This window comes from Melanerpes formicivorus, unplaced genomic scaffold (genome assembly GCF_026170545.1).
Source record: "Melanerpes formicivorus ecotype bairdi unplaced genomic scaffold, bMelFor1.0.p_v2 SCAF_8, whole genome shotgun sequence".
Classification (NCBI taxonomy): Eukaryota; Metazoa; Chordata; class Aves; order Piciformes; family Picidae; genus Melanerpes; species Melanerpes formicivorus.
Genome location: NW_027142360.1, coordinates 975,954 through 989,152, shown reverse-complemented (window position 1 = coordinate 989,152; position 13,199 = coordinate 975,954). Strand labels below are relative to the sequence as shown.

Sequence of the window (13,199 nt, the reverse complement as noted above, 5' to 3'; positions counted from 1 at the left end):
CAAAGGAACTGCTGACTCTCCTGGTTCTGTCCTTACACGCTGGGGGGGAGGACAGGTCCCTGTAGTGCACATGGGCAAGTGGCTGGGAAAGGCAGTGTGGGTTGCTCCTCCCACAGGGAAAGGCAGACCCGTTGGTGAGATGATCTTAGCTCAAGAAATCCACCACTGGGACAAAAATGTAAGGAATAGATATCCTCTTCAGGGGCTCTTGGTGGCCTGAGAATTAGCTGAAAAACTAACCCAAATTTTGAGTGGTGTATCTGCTTTCAGGGGTCGTTTAAAGATGCGGTTTAGTGCAAAACAGCAAAGTTAGCTAAATAAGCTTCCTTTTATTTTTAATGGGAAAGGCTCCATTCCCTGAGAGCAGTGGTGTGAAACAAAAGAGCTCTGGGCTGTGCTGACAGCTTCTCACAGTTTGTAAATACAGGGATTCTTGCTTGTAACTTTCCTGGTCTCGTGCATTGGGGGTGGAGTGGTGAGGATGCAAATGTTTTGGAGTTGTCCAACCCTTAACAACACAAAAAAGATAGTGTGTGAGTCCAGTGTACCTGCAGCACCTCGTTAGCCTTCACCCACGTACAAGAAGAGCCTTTGGGTTGTAATTCTGGCTGAGAAGGTGAAGGAAACAAAAATGTGTGTGCATCCTGTAGGAGAGAGAAGAGCTGAGAATGGAATTGCAGTTTGACAAAGTTAACTTCTGGAGAATACAGTGTGGGAGTGTGACTCAGCTTTGTGTGGTCAGCAGTGAGAAAATGGCAAGAAATGCCCTGGGGGCCAAGAAGGCCAATGGGATCCTGGGGTGCATTCAGAGGAGCGTGTCCAGCAGAGCCAGGGAGGTTCTCCTCCCCTTCTACTCTGCCCTAGTGAGGCCTCACCTGGAATGTTGCATCCAGCTCTGGGCTCCCCAGTTCAAGAGGGACAGGGATCTGCTGGAGAGAGTCCCACAGAGGTCTGTAGGGATGCTTTTTACAAGCCTTTGTAAAAGTCTCTTCCCTGATGTTCAATTTTTCATCAGCTGACACCCCTAAGTCCCTTTCCTTGAGACTGCTCTTGAGGCATTCCTCACCCAGCCTGTATTTGTGTTTGGGGTTGCCCTGACCCAGGTTTAAGACTTTACACTTGGCCTTGTTGAACTTCATGAGGTTGGCTTGGGCCTACCTTTAAGCTTGGCCAGGTCCCTCTAGATGCCATCCCTTCCCTCCAGCCTGTCAGCCAGGCCACACAGCTTGGCAGCATCCGCAGACTTGCTGCTCATGCACTCAGTGCCACTACCCATGTCTCTCACAAAGATGTTCAACAGCACTGGTCGTAGTACCTACCCCTGAGGGATGCCATTTGTCACTGATCTCCATTTGGACACATTTGTGGTCCCCATCCACAGGAAGGGTCGGATGGAGGCACCTGGAAACTCCAGGCCTGGCAGCCTGACCTCAGTGCCAGGGAAAGTGATGGAGCAGATTATCCTGGGGGCAATAACTGCACCTGAAGGATGGCCAAGGGCTCAGGTCCAGCCAGCATGGATTTAGGAGGGGCAGGTCCTGCCTCTCCAACCTGATCTCTTTCTATGATCAGGTGACTGCCTGGTGGATGTGGGGAGGCTGTGGATGTGGTCTACCTGGACTGCAGCAAGGCCTTTGACACTGTCCCCCATAGCAAACTGCTGGCCAAGCTGTCAGCTCGTGGATTGGACCATTACACTCTGTGCTGGGTTAGGAACTGGCTGGAGGGCCGGGCCCAGAGAGTGGTGGTGAATGGTGCCACAGCCAGCTGGCAGCCAGGCACCAGTGGTGTGCCCCAGGGATCAGTGCTGGGCCCTGTGCTCTTTAACATATTCATCGGTGATCTGGATGAGGGGATTGAGTCAGTCATCAGCAAGTTTGCAGATGACGCAAAGTTAGGAGCAGATGTTAGTCAGTTAGAGGGTAGAAAGGCTCTGCAGAGGGACCTCGACCGACTGGACAGATGGGCAGAGTCCAACAGGATGGCATTCAACAAGTCCAAGTGCCAGGTGCTGCACTTTGGCTACGGCAACCCCATGCAGAGCTACAAGCTGGGGTCAGAGTGGCTGGAGAGCTGCCAAACAGAGAGGGACCTGGGGGTGCTGATCAACAGCCACCTGAATATGAGCCAGCAGTGTGCCCAGGTGGCCAGGAGGGCCAATAGCATCCTGGCCTGCATTAGGAATAGTGTGGCCAGCAGGAGCAGGGAAGTCATTGTGCCCTGTACTCTGCTTTGGTTAGGCCACACCTTGAGTCCTGTGTCCAGTTCTGGGCCCCTCAGTTTAAGAAGGACATTGAGAGACTTGAAGGTGTCCAGAGAAGGGCAACAAGGCTGGGGAGAGGCCTTGAGCACAGCCCTGTGAGGAGAGGCTGAGGGAGCTGGGGTTGCTTAGCCTGGAGAAGAGGAGGCTCAGGGGAGACCTCATTGCCCTCTACAACTACCTGAAGGGAGGTTGTAGCCAGGAAGGGGTTGGCCTCTTCTCCCAGGCAAGCAGCACCAGAACAAGAGGACACAGTCTCAGGCTGTGCCAGGGGAGGTTTAGACTCGAGGTGAGGAGGAAGTTCTTCACCGAGCAAGTCATTCATCATTGGAATGGGTTGCCCAGGGAGGTGGTGGAGTCATCGACCCTGGAGGCGTTCAAGGGGAGATTGGACGTGGCACTTGGTGCCATGGTCTAGGCATGGGGTCTGTGTTGATAGGTTGGACTCGATGATCCTCGAGGTCCTTTCCAACCTAAGTGATACTGTGATACTGTGACATTGAACCATTGACCACAGCTCTCTGTGTGTGACCATCCAGCTAATTCCATATCCAGCCTGTGTCCCACCCCTCAGGTCCATACTTTTCATGCATCAGACCATAATTCTGTGAAAAAGAACAGGGGAAGTATTACCAGCAATTTCCTTGAAGATAACCTTGTTGGAAGTAGATTTACTGAGATCTTTTAAGAGGAGTGAATTTCAGGAGGAAGACTGCAAATGAGGAGTTCAGTGGCCTTCTCTAGTAGCTTAGAAAGCATTTTCAGAGTATGAGGAGGCAACAAAACCAGCAAGGTTCAGCATGAAAATAGCACTGCAGATGAAAACAGAACATGGAGGATCTTACTGCTGCCAGGTTTGTGGCAGCAGTCTGGAAAGTGAAGGTAGGTGATGAATGGAAAGCAGGAAGAAGTTCAGTTGAACAGAACACTCCAGGAAACAGCAGTGGTAGGGCATGGAGTTGTCTCCTAATGGATCTTTCCATCTCTGCCTTCCAGTATCTGAAGGGGGCCTACAGGAAGGCTGGGGAAGGACTTCTCAGGATCTCAGGTAGTGATAGGACTAGGGGGAATGGAATGAAGCTGGAGGTGGGGAGATTCAGGCTGGAGGTGAGGAGGAAGTTCTTCCCCATGAGAGTGGTGAAGCCCTGGAATGGGTTGTCCAGGGAGGTGGTTGGGGCCCTGTCCCTGGAGGTGTTTAAGGCCAGGCTGGATGAGGCTCTGGGCAGGCTGCTCTAGTGTGGGGTGTCCCTGCCCATGGCAGGGGGGTTGGAACTAGCTGATCCTTGTGGTCCCTTCCAACCCTGAATGATACTATGATACTATGATTTTGAGGTTGCAGGAGCACCGTGAGTGACTGTGATTGCAGGAGTTGTGTTCATCACAAACTGAGGAGCAGCAGAGCTTAAGGAAGTAGCTTGGAACTCAGAGTGTCAGTGAATGTGTCTGCTCAAGGACGAAAACCTCTCGAAGCAGTGCAAGTGTTGAAGTCCAAGGACTTGACTGAAACATGGTGCTTGTGGAATATACAACTCTGGCAGTCCTTTTTCTTCTTCTGAATGTCAAACCTTGTTCTCTTACCTGCTGGATAGACTCTGTAGTCTATCTGTAACCCAAATGGGACAAAACCGCTGTCTCCTGTTCCATTTGTGTTTGTTCCTTGTCTTCTCGTGCTGCTGTTTTCTTTCTCTTGATGAGCTGATTTTGTGTAAGAGTAGGGTATAAATAAATGATGAAGAGATCTGGAAGGAAAGTACTGATGGCTTGTGCTGGTGTGCTCTTGTTTTTAGGCGGAGGCTGGAGAAATGAGTAGAAATACTGAACTGAAGAAGCTGCAGATCTTTGGAGCTGGACCCAAGATGATGGGGCTGGCGTTGGGAGCAAAGGATAAAGAGGGTAATTAAATCTTGGGCTCGTTGCTTTATCAATTAACAAGGCTGTTATGTCTTTCTGCATGTCTCTAAGAGTTGACACTAAGAAGTAAGCAAATCATTCTGACTAGAAAAAGAAAGCAGCCGAGGTTTCCCTCAGGGGAGAGATGCGGCCTGCTTCCTGCAGCTCCCCCGCTTTCAGCTCTTTGTGCATTACACAGTAACAACAACAGTTAAGTTCCATGGACTGAGGGACTGGAAGGGCAAACAGGGTTTGGCAGTGCTGAAACTAATCCTGGCAGCGAAGTGCACAAATTCTGAGTGCAATTCAGTCTGTTCTGCAAGGTGCTGGACGTCAGCAGGCTAAGCATACCACACCCCGTGCATTTTCAACTGGCCGGCTCTAACGAGGCACCGCTGCTTGCTTTAGCCCATCAGGTTGCTTCTGATAGGCAGGAATCCAGGCTGAGCATCTGTTTTGTTTCTGCAAGTTCACTGTATCTAGATGTGATGTGCATAACACTGAACTGCATTTTCCTTGAAGATGAGGTGACGCGGAGGCGCAAGGGCAGCAGGTCGGAAGCGTTCGGGATGCAGATGAGGCAGCGCAAGGGGACCCTTGCCGTCAACTTCGTAAGTTTGGCTCTTCTGCTCTGATTTCTGACAGTCAGAAATTGATGCCCTAAACTGTTTCTCTTCTAAAACACTCCCCCAGCCCCGCCCCAGAAACAGATGAATGGGTGGGAGATGATACTATTATGGGAAGAATTAACAGTGGCTTGAAGAATCTACCCTGTCGGTTGCTGTGTGAATCTTTTGGGTAGGAGGAATGTTGCAACCTGAAGTTTCTTGCTTGTGATGGGTTTCAGGGCTTTATTTTGCCACACACTTCTGGCATGCCTTCAGTAGCTCAATTTCTATGGGAGCTCCCCTTTGTACAACAGCTATGGTACTACTTCCTTAAAAGATATTTTGAGGTGCTCTGGTCCTTCAGGAGGCTTTTCTTTTGGTTTGGGTTTGTTTAGCAGTTCCAGCTTTCATGTCTTTTCTGGCTGGAGTTTAAGCTAGTCATTATTCAGATTCATGCAAGAAAACCCCCTGAGAGGAAAAATGATGTATCATAGTACCATTCAGGGTTGGAAGGGACCACAAGGATCATCTAGTTCCAACCCCCCTGCCATGGGCAGGGACACCCCACACTAGATCAGGCTGCCCAGAGCCTCGTCCAGCCTGGTCTTAAACACCTCCAGGGACAGGGCCCCAACCACCTCCCTGGACAACCCATTCCAGGGCTTCACCACTCTCATGGGGAAGAACTTCCTCCTCACCTCCAGCCTGAATCTCCCCACCTCCAGCTTCATTCCATTCCCCCTAGTCCTATCACTGCCTGAGATCCTGAGCAGTCCCTCCCCAGCCTTCCTGTAGGCCCCCTTCAGATACTGGAAGGCCACAATGAGGTCACCTGGGAGCCTTCTCTTCTCCAGACTGAACAGCCCCAACGCCTTCAGTCTGTCCTCATAGGAGAGGTACTCCAGCCCTTTGCTCATCCTCCTGGCCCTTCTCTGGACACATTCCAGCACCTCCACATCCCTCTTGTAATAGGGGCTCCAGTGTTTATAGCACTCTGATGTTTGACCATAGAAAAGATGTGGATGGTATTTCTTGATGTCTTTCATAACATGTGAGTTTTTATTTTTTCAGCATCAAGATTTAGCATGTGTGTGTCACCATGAATGAAGATGGTGTGTCTTTCATGCTACTGACTCAGCCATTCTTTGTTTCCTAGCCTGAGAACACCTAGAAGAGCTTCTTTTAAATTTGACCCATAGAAGGGCAAGGCAACTGAAAGTCACAGAATTGTCAGTATTGGAAGGGACCTCAGAGCTCATCCTATTCTGACCCCCCTGCCATGGACAGGGACACCTCACACTGGATCAGGTTGCTCAGAGCCACATTCAGCCTGACCTGCACAACCTTGGGAGCAGATGGTCAGTTAGAGGGCAGAAGGGCTCTGCAGAGGGACCTCGACCGACTGGACAGATGGGCAGAGTCCAACAGGATGGCATTCAACAAGTCCAAGTGCCAGGTGCTGCACTTTGGCCACAGCAACCCCATGCAGAGCTACAGGCTGGGGTCAGAGTGGCTGAGAACAGCCAGGCAGAAAGGGACCTGGGGGTAGTGGTTGATAGTAGGCTGAACATGAGCCTGCAGTGTGCCCAGGTGGCCAAGAAGGCCAAGGGCATCCTGGCCTGCATTAGGAACAGTGTGGCCAGCAGGAGCAGGGAAGTCATTGTGCCCTGTGCTCTGCATTGGTTAGGCCACACCTTGAGTCCTGTGTCCAGTTCTGGGCCCCTCAGTTTAGGAAGGACATTGAGGGACTTGAAAGTGTCCAGAGAAGGGCAACAAGGCTGGGGAGAGGCCTTGAGCACAGCCCTGTGAGGAGAGGCTGAGGGAGCTGGGGTTGCTTAGCCTGGAGAAGAGGAGGCTCAGGGGTAACCTCATTGCTCTCTACAACTCCCTGAAGGGAGGTTGTAGCCAGGAAGGGGTTGGTCTCTTCTCCCAGGCAAGCAGCACCAGAACAAGAGGACACAGTCTCCAGCTGTGCCAGGGGAAGTTTAGGCTGGAGGTGAGGAGAAAGTTCTTTACTGAGAGAGTCATTTGTCATTGGGATGTGCTGCCCAGGGAGGTGGTGGAGTCCCCATCCCTGGAGGTGTTCAAGAGGGGATTGGATGTGGCACTTGGTGCCATGGTCTAGTCATGAGGTCTGTGGTGCCAGGTTGGACTCAATGACCTTTGAGTTCTCTTCCAACCTTAGTGATACCTCCAGGGATGAGGCTTCCACCACCTCCCTGGGCAGCCTTTTCCAGTGTCTCACCACCCTCATGGGGAGAACTTCTTAAAATCCCATCTGAATCTACCCATTTCTAGGTTTTTTTCCATCCCCCCCAGTCCTGTCACTGTCTCACACCCTCAAAAGTCCCTCCCCAGCTTTCTTGTAGCCCCCTTCAGATTCTGGAATGCCACAAGAAGGTCTCCTTGGAGCCTTCTTGTCTCCAAACTGAACAACCCCAACTCTCTCAGTCTGTCCTCACAGGAGAGGAGCTCCAGCCCTCATCCTTGTGGCCCTTCTCTGGACACCTTCCATAGTAACTGTGTTTTTATGTGTGTGGAAATAACTTCTGGGAAACAATATGTAGGAGAAGTTGAATATGGCAAAATGAGGTCATTGTGAGAAATGGTGTGATTTCAGTTTTATTAGAAAGCTGTACTGTTACTTCTGAGTATAAAGTGTTCTAAGCTTGGTAAGTATTGTGACTGGTGTAAATGTGCTTTAATTTACAAACATTCTGTCTGGTTTCTTCCTTTACTCAAAACTCCGTTTCTTTACTCTTTCCATTTCCTCTTCCTTTACTCAGAAATCTTTTAGTCTGCTCCTTCCATTCGCTCTTCCTTGTAAAAAAAGGAAAATCCTGTAGTAGCAGAACTACTGTTTTGGAACTTCACTGCTGTAACTGTGACCTTGTGAAGTTCTGTGACTTAGCACTGCTTGGTTCCACACCTCATTGTATACTTTGCTGAGAGATCTTCAAGGAAAGCAGTCTTTGAAGGGCACAGGTGATACATCAGCCTGATGGAACTTCTGTCTGAGAAGTACTGTGCTGCCCTTCTGTTTATACCTCTCCCTCATTCATTATCTGTGAAAGGAGGTACATCTTTTCCTTTTTATTCCCTTCCCCCTAAGCAATCTTCTCCAGAAGCACATTGCTGCAGAGCTGGGAAGTTGCATACTCCCCTAGGCTGCTGTAATTGAGATGGGGCTGGCATCAAGTATTTAACACAGCTGAGAAGCTCTCATCAGAATGTTTTATGTGACATCTTGATGAGAAAAAAACCAGACCTCCAAAAGCCAATCCCACCACTTCTGGTCTTTTGGGCTGTGTCAAGGAAGTGCTGTACTGCATAGCCCAAGGTTTCCCAGGGACTGTCTGGAGTTGTAGTGGAATTTGGAGCAAGTTGTTACGCATCGAGTCCATGTTATTAAACATTTATACAGCAGATATTTCTGAGACTGTGCCAAAGCAGTAACACCATTCCATCATTTAGAGCTTCAGTGCTGTATTCAGTGTTTATATGAAGTTAAAAGTCCTCTGGACAGGAAGCAACAGCAAAGAAAAAAAAATGTGATGCTCTTTGAAAACTTTTTTTCCCCCTTTGTCCCTGAGAATATCTCCCACTGAGTGGTCTTGCTGAGAGACTCTCTTGGACAGACCCCTGCAACATTTGTTTGCTGTTGTCTCTGGATTAATGCTTCTCTCTTATAACTTGGATTTTTTTTATCCTTTGTTGTAGAGAAGGTTAGGAAAAGTTGGTACCTTGACAGGCAGTTCCTTTCCCCTTGGAGTTTTAGATTGAAAGCTGTAGGTTCCTGGGGGTTTGCTAGGTCCTCTTTTCCATTACAGATAGTCACTGTGCTGTTGCAAAATGATGGTATCTGTGGTTCTGGAATAGTTGTTGGAGATACTCCTCAGCCATCTGCCCTTTGTAGGGGTTTAGTTTGAGTTGTCTTCCATGATAGAGGCTCAAAGAGAGGGAGAGCACAACATTCTAAAAACTATAAAGCACTTTTGCCTTGGAGTAACTCCAGTGAGGTTCTGCTTTGATCTGCATAGAAAATGATTCTCTAACTGAACTGAATAGTTAGTTTGCAGTACCCAAAGTCCAGCAGCCTCCCACACAGGACTGCTTTGGGAAATTGAGGAATAATTGTTCATTACCAGTGCTTCTCAAAAAGCAGAGGAAACTGTAGAATAGAATAGACCAGAGCAGGTTGGAAGAGACCTTCAAGATCACCGTGTCCAACCTATCAACCAATCCAACACCACCTAAACAACTAACCCATGGCACCAAGCACCCCATCAAGGCTCCCCCTGAACATCTCCAGGGATGGTGACGCCACCACCTCCCCAGGCAGCCCATTCCAATGGGCAATCACTCTCTCTGTGTAGAACTTCTTCCTAACCTCCAGCCTGAACCTCCCCTGGCACAGCCTGAGACTGTGTCCTCTTGTTCTGGTGCTGGTTGCCTGGGAGAAGAGACCAACCTCTGCCTGTCTACAATCTCCCTTGAGGTAGTTGTAGAGAGCAATAAGGTCACCCCTGAGTCTCCTCTTCTCCAGGCTAAGCAATCCCAGCTCCCTCAGCCTCTCCTCACAGGGCTGTGTTTCAAGCCTCTCCCCAGCCTTGTTACCCTTCTCTGGACTCGTTCCAGCAAGTCAACCTCCTTCCTAACCTGTGGGGCCCAGAACTGGACACAGGACTCAAGGTGTGGCCTAACCAGTGCAGTGTACAGGGGCAGAATGACCTCCCTGCTCCTGCTGGCCACACTGTTCCTGATGCAGTCCAGGATGCCACTGGCCCTCCTGGGTGCCTGGGCACACTGCAGGCTCATGTTCAGCCTACCATCAACCAGCACCCCCAGGTCCCTCTCTGTCTGGCTCCTCTCAGCCACTCTGACCCCAGCCTGTAGCTCTGCATGGGGTTGTTGTGGCCAATGTGCAGCACCTGGCACTTGGATGTGTTCAATCTCCTGCCCTTGGCCTCTGCCCATCTGTCCAGCCTGTTGAGGTCCCTCTGCAGAGCCTCTCTACCCTCCAGCAGATCAACTCCTGCCCCCAGCATGGTGTCCTCTGCACATTTACTGCTGATGGTGATGTGTTGGCCTGGGATTATATCCTTTGAGTTTGAGGAAGGCAGATTCTGAATGAAGAAATTGGCAATAACTTTTGTTTCTGCTGTTCTCTCCCCAGGTGGATCTGTACGTTTGCTTGTTCTGTGGCAGAGGGAATAACGAGGACAAACTGTTGCTCTGTGATGGATGTGATGACAGCTATCACACTTTCTGCTTGATTCCTCCTTTACCTGACGTACCCAAGGGGGACTGGAGGTGTCCCAAGTGCGTTGCTGAGGTACAGTTCAATATCAGCTTGAGCTTTCCACGTGTGCTTGTGTTCCTGGGAAGAGCAGCAGAGCAGTTCAACTTGCTGCTGTTCCTTAGGCGTAGGAGGCACGGCTCTGGTTGGAAGGGTGTCACAATGAGCTGTGAATCTCCACTGCCCTTGCTTGATGAGCCATGAGCAGAGGGACATCTTTCAGACTTGCCACAGCGAATACTTTGGCATTTGTGTGCTAAGAGCTGAAACTGGATTTGATAAGCTGCTGAGGGAAATGAGGGTGAGCAGTAGGGTTGTGGTAGGTGATTCAGCATGGTCAGCTGAAGGGACCAAAGTATGCCCTGTGGGCCTAACAGGGCTGTGGTTGTTGGGAAATCGTTCTGGCCTTGTTGAGAAGAGCCTGTAGCAGAAAGTGAAAGAAACCTAGGAAAGTGGAGCTATTTTGTGTTTGGTTTGGACTGAAAGGAACTGATGAGGCTCTGAAAGTGGAAGCTGGCTGAATGTCAGTGTTGCAAAGAGAAGGTTCCCTGAGATGACTGACCAACACCCTGAAGGCATCAACCATCATTTGGGTGGTTTGCTGTTTGTCTTGAGCAAACAAGCGCAGGATTCAGAGGGGAAAAGCTTGCAGCTTTTAAATCTGTCATTTTGTAACTGGCTTTAACTTTGTGAGCCCATGCCCCCCTGCCAGAGGGGCAGCTGCACGGCCCCCCAGCTGCATGTGCCCCTTTCCCTCCACATTGCCCACACCCTTCCTGGCTGTGGCTTCATGGTGCTGTATATGAATAGTTGTGCAGCCACAAAGTGAGGGGGTTCATCCTGCTGCTCTCACCCCTCAGCAAGAGAGCTTAGGTTGTCAGATGAACTCAGGGAAGTGCTGTTGAGAGAGGTGGAAATCATAGTTACAGGCAAGGCAAAACCAACTAACCCTTGAGGCTGCTGCTCACAGAGTGGGTTCAGCTGCTTTGTTTATTGTTCCCTTGAAAGAGATCAATAAAGGAGTGTTAGCAAGCTGCAAGAAGCCAATGTGGGGGCAGTGTAGAGAACATGGTAGTAACTGGAGTGACTGAAGGGGTTTGATTCAGAAGAAATTTCACACAGAGTCACAGCATGTTAGGATTGGAAGGGACCTCAAAAGCTCATCCAGTCCAACCCCCTGCCAGAGCAGGATCACCTAGAGCAGATCACACAGGAATGCACTCAGGAGGGGTTTGAATGTCTCCCAAGAAGGACACTCCATGACCTCTCTGGGCAGCATCTTGCAGTGCTCTGTCACCCCCACAGTGAAAAAGATTTTCCTTATGTTTACATGAAACCTCCTGTGCTCCATCTTGCACCCCTTGCCCCTGGTCCTGTCATTGGGCATCACTGAGCAGAGCCTGGCTCAGTCCTCCCAACTCTCACTCTTCGCATGTTTATAGACATTAACGAGGTCACCCCTCAGTCTCCTCCAAGCCAGAGCCCCAGCTGTTCTCCATCACCTTTGTGTCTCTGCACTGCACTCTCAAGCAGTTCCCTGAGGTCTTTCTTGAGCTGAGGGGCCCAGAAGTGGACACTATTCCAGATGCAGCCTCACCAGGGCAGAGTAGAAGGGGGGGAGATGCACTCTTGACCTGCTAGCTGCACTACTCCTCATACATCCCAGAATGCCATTGGCCTTCTTGATCACAAGGGCATATTGTTGGCTCATGGTCAACCTGTTGTCCATGAGGACCCCCAGGTCCTGTTCCCCAGAGCTGCTCTCCTGGTCCATGGGGTTGTTCTTTCTAGATGCAAGACTACACTTGCCCATTAAACATCTGCCCTCCCAGCCCTCAGCCTGTCCAGGTCCTGCTGAGGGGCAGAAGAGCTTTCACTCCTGCTAGTGAAAACAGGGGTATGGTGTTATTCCCAAGGCAAAAAACAATGCATGTAGGGACAAAATCAGGGAAGTTAAGATGCCAAATAAGTTGGTAGTAGCAAGTAATACAGAAAGTACTTGAAAACCTCTGGAAATATTTTGAAAGTAAGAGGAAGAATGGAAAAAAATGTAAGTGTGTTATGTAATGGACAGGAAACAAATGGCAGCAGAAAGATGTGTGAAATGCTTATTAGTGCTTTTGGCCTCACGTTAATTGTGCACAGAAGCTTCATGTGATGTTACCAGCAGGGAGCTGGAACAGAAGCTAGGAAGGCTAAAGGGCTCTTTACCTGTATTCAGGTCAGCATTGTGTGGCAGTGCTGACAGATAGAGATTCTCCTGTTGCAGGCTCCTCTTAAGAAGTGCTTTGGTAAATGGTGGGCACAGTCTGAGGAGAGTTCCTCTTGAAGCAGAAACTACTGATCCCTTCAATTACCTTCCAGTCACAAAATGGTCTGGATTGGAAGTGACCTCCAAAGGTCATCCAGTCCAACCCCCTCTGCACTCAGCAGGGACATCCTCCACTAGATCAGGTTGCCCAGAGCCCTGTCCAGGCTCCCCTTGAGTATCTCCAGGGAAGGAGCCTTCAAGCACCTCCCTGGGCAACCTGTTCTAGTATACTGCCTCCCTCATGGTGCAGAACTGCTTCCTCACATCCAATCTCAATCTGCTCTGCTCTAGTCTGAAGCCATTGCCCCTGCTCCTGTCCCTGCAGGCCTTTGCAAAGAGTCTATCTCCATCCTTCCTGTAGCCCCTTCAAGTACTGGAAGGCTGCTATTAGGTCGCCCTGGAGCCTCCTCTTCTGCAGGCTGAACATCCCCAGCTCCCTCAGCCTGTTCTCACAGCAGAGCTGCTCCAACCCCCTGATCATTTTCGTAGCACTCCAGGTCCATGTCCTTCCTGCATGGAGGGCTCCAGACCTGGAGCTCCAGTCCTGTTTCTTTATGAACAAAACCATCAGGTAGTTCTGTCATGTTTGTGTTCAAATATGTCCTGTATATATATAAACAAACTTTGGTCAGATACAAAGGGGCAGAGAAGGACACTGTTGAAGTGTGGGGGGAGAGCAGCTGAAGTGTGAACTAGTACTGTTAGACTTTTAGGTTGACTGGGGGTAGAAGAGTGTAGGCCTGGGAGGTTTTCTGGCAGGTGGGCCATGTCTGCTGTTAGCTGCCTTGCATGTTTAAATTTCCTTCTCTTTTATTCCTCCTCTATATTTTA

The 13,199-nt window shown here is 49.9% G+C and overlaps 1 protein-coding gene across 2 annotated transcripts in view; it reads left to right on the top strand.

Annotated features, from left to right (window-relative positions):
* The window catches only part of KDM5A (lysine demethylase 5A), an 80,707-nt gene that overhangs the window by 11,851 nt on the left and 55,657 nt on the right, over window positions 1-13,199 (top strand). For both annotated transcript variants that reach the window (XM_068141779.1, XM_068141778.1), the window contains exons 6-8: window positions 4,048-4,153; window positions 4,673-4,761; window positions 9,935-10,093. In XM_068141779.1, the coding sequence (XP_067997880.1) occupies window positions 4,048-4,153; window positions 4,673-4,761; window positions 9,935-10,093 (354 nt within the window). The remainder of the gene's footprint in view (window positions 1-4,047; window positions 4,154-4,672; window positions 4,762-9,934; window positions 10,094-13,199) is intronic.